Source organism: Puntigrus tetrazona, chromosome 22 (assembly GCF_018831695.1).
Source record: "Puntigrus tetrazona isolate hp1 chromosome 22, ASM1883169v1, whole genome shotgun sequence".
Taxonomy (NCBI): Eukaryota; Metazoa; Chordata; class Actinopteri; order Cypriniformes; family Cyprinidae; genus Puntigrus; species Puntigrus tetrazona.
In genome coordinates, this window is record NC_056720.1 from 4623350 (window position 1) to 4626319 (window position 2970).

At 34.2% G+C, this 2970-nt stretch overlaps 1 protein-coding gene across 1 annotated transcript; it reads left to right on the plus strand.

The window, feature by feature from the left end:
• The first annotated feature begins 1277 nt into the window (after positions 1 to 1277).
• Positions 1278 to 2750, plus strand: LOC122328158 (natural killer cell receptor 2B4-like). Its single transcript, XM_043223865.1, has 4 exons — positions 1278 to 1406; positions 1763 to 2092; positions 2247 to 2546; positions 2614 to 2750. Exons 1-4 carry the CDS (start codon positions 1358 to 1360, stop codon positions 2748 to 2750), a joined length of 816 nt encoding a protein of 271 aa, XP_043079800.1. The 5' UTR covers positions 1278 to 1357.
• Positions 2751 to 2970: the final 220 nt, after the last annotated feature.

Here is a 2970-nt window from a genome sequence, read left to right on the forward strand (position 1 = left end):
AGTTTCTTCATGTACCTCATTATTTTAATCAATTTGTAGGTATTTTACTTTGTGTGATGAGAAGAAGAGGTGTAGTTAATACTATCTAGGCCTGTGCTTAATAATATTTAATAACACTGATTTGTTTACTGCATTCAATGTATTACACTTTGAATAAAACACTTGCAATCTATTGTCCTGCATGCATTAATAGGTGCTCCGAAACAGTGAATCATGTCACGAACCAAGCAGATGAAATGATTCAAGTGTTCCAGGAAGGTTTAATTTTCTATAAAGGGTCGCGTCCGGTATAGATATAGTGATAAAGCTCTTTCACTTCTTTGAAGGGCTCGACATTCTTCCGTATTTCTAGATATTTGCCCAATATTTGCAGAGATCAGTCACCTAAACTGAACCTAAACTATAACCTTTAAGAGATATCTTATAGTTGTAGCATCAAGAGCAGCAATCAATTAAATGCAACAAAAGGTTGGATGCGCGTGTTTTCATGTTTCAACTTCCTGTATGAGAATATCATTTAATTACAGTAAAACGTAAATTGCGTAAACGGGAGCTGCTGAGAAAATCTCAGCCGTGCCGAAGCAGTGGGAACCAAGCAGCCTGCTACACTTTGCTAAAATGTTTTTGGTGTTGTTGCTAACATCGCACGCTGTTTCTAACTGTGTTCTGGATCTGCAGATTGAAGTGTCTTAAAAAGCTGCTCGCAGAAGCAGGTCCCGGAAGAAGCACCTCACCAACAAACTAAACACACGTGCCCGTGCTCTATGTGTTTGTCCATCCAAAAGATCAAACCGTGTTTCTAAACAACTCAACCACAGCAGGTTTCAGTCTGACTCAGAAGATCTTCAGTAACGTCAGTAAGAAGAAGAACTGTACTTTTTCCACTTAAATTGGTGATGAAAAAAATAAAAATAAAAAAAAAAAAAAAATAAAAATAAAAATAAAATAAAAATGATATATGTATATATGTGTGTGTGTATATATATATATATATATATATATATATATATATATATATATATATATATATATCTGCAGTTAGGTTTGATTTCATTGTACCATGAAATGTAGCTCATCCAATATTTATACTTGTTCTTACAGTAAACATGTAACATAATCAGGCAATTACCAATGTTAAATAATATCAGTGTTATCAGTTAACAATAAAAATGTTAAAAACATGTAATTACATATATATAGACTTTACAGAGCATGTGCGTATGCATTAGGAGGGTTTGTCAAAAACTCTCGGGGGAGGATTCAAACAAAGATCAACGGCTCTGTTAAAGTCGTTTCGCTCAGTTCGCTTCCTATCTACAAATAGTACTAGATTTTTTTCTTTACTGAGTCGTTAAAAATGATTCATCTGCTTAGTTTGTCCTGTTTGTGCTGCTGTCATCTGATCGGTAAGTTACGAGAGCATTTTATGGCGCTATTCATTTCCCATTCGGAGAAATAAGGTTCTTCAGCTATTAAAATTACATTATTTTCAAATAGTGTGTTTTCTTTCTTGTTTTTTTAGAAATCGGAATTTCAAATGATTACAAATGTAAATCCACAAAATGTAAATCCACTAGCATTTTTTTTTTTAATAGCATCTGTTAACAACTGAAAATTAAATTATTCTTTTGTACTTTCATGCTTTAACATATTTTACACATTTTAAAATACATTAAAGATTCTCTGCTGCTTTTATTCATTTTGCATTTAAATGTTACAAAACAAGCTTTGTAAAAGTTAACAGATCCATTTTTATCTTTAGGCGTGTTTAGCGCCGAGACAAATGAAACGTCGTCAGTGACGGAGGGAGATTCTGTTACTCTACACACTGGTGTTACCGAAATACATGAAGACGATGAAATAACGTGGAATTTTGGAGCTGAAAAGTCTCTGATAGCTGAAATAAACAGAGCCTCTGGAATCTTCTCCACATATGATGTTCTTGATGAGAGATTCAAAGACAGACTGAAGCTGGACAATCAAACTGGATCTCTGACCATCATGAACATCTCAACTCAACACGCTGGAGATTATCACCTAGAAGTAATTTCAGCTAAACTGTCATCAAAAACATTCAGTGTTTCTGTCTATGGTGAGTAGAGATCATTTTCTCCCTATTACTTTGTTTTATCATTTGTCTTAGGAAATGTTTATACAGACACACTCATTATTCAGCACATTAAAAATATGTTTTTAACGATTTTTTGTATATGTTAAAATTTAGCATTATTTTCTCATATTTTCAGCTCGTCTGCCTGTTCCTGTCATCAGCAGTAACTCTTCAAACTGTTCTTCATCATCATCTTCATCTTCATCAAATTGTTCGTTGTTGTGTTCGGTGGTGAACGTGGGTCATGTGACTCTCTCCTGGTACAAAGGAAACAGTTTATTGTCCAGCATCAGTGTGTCTGATCTCAGCATCAGTCTCTCTCTACCTCTGGAGGTGGAATATCAGGATAAAAACACCTACAGCTGTGTGATCAACAACCCCATCAGAAACCAGACCACACATCTGAACATCAGTCAGATCTGTCACACGTGTTCAGGTACAACAGAACTGATGTTAGTAATTAGTGTTTACTTACATTAATGTTTCTCTTAACGTTTCGTCAGGTCCTCCAGAAAGCTCAGTCTCTCTGATGCCAATTTCTGCTTGTGCTGGATTTCTGTTGATTGCTGCCGTCGGGATCTTCTGGATCTACAGAAAACACAGAAAAACTCATCAAGAAGGCAAGCTTTATCACTTTTAACTGAGAAATAATAATAATAAATAATACAAATGTCTGTAGTTAATGCCTTCAAAGTGAACAAAATACTACTACTTCCAATAATATGAATCATTGACAATATTAAAATATGAAGGATAACTTGTTAAACATGTCATAGAGCTTCAATGACATTTCAGTTTTACCATAAAAATAATCCAAATTGTGTGTGTTTGTGAAAAAATGCCGTTTAAAGTATTTAACA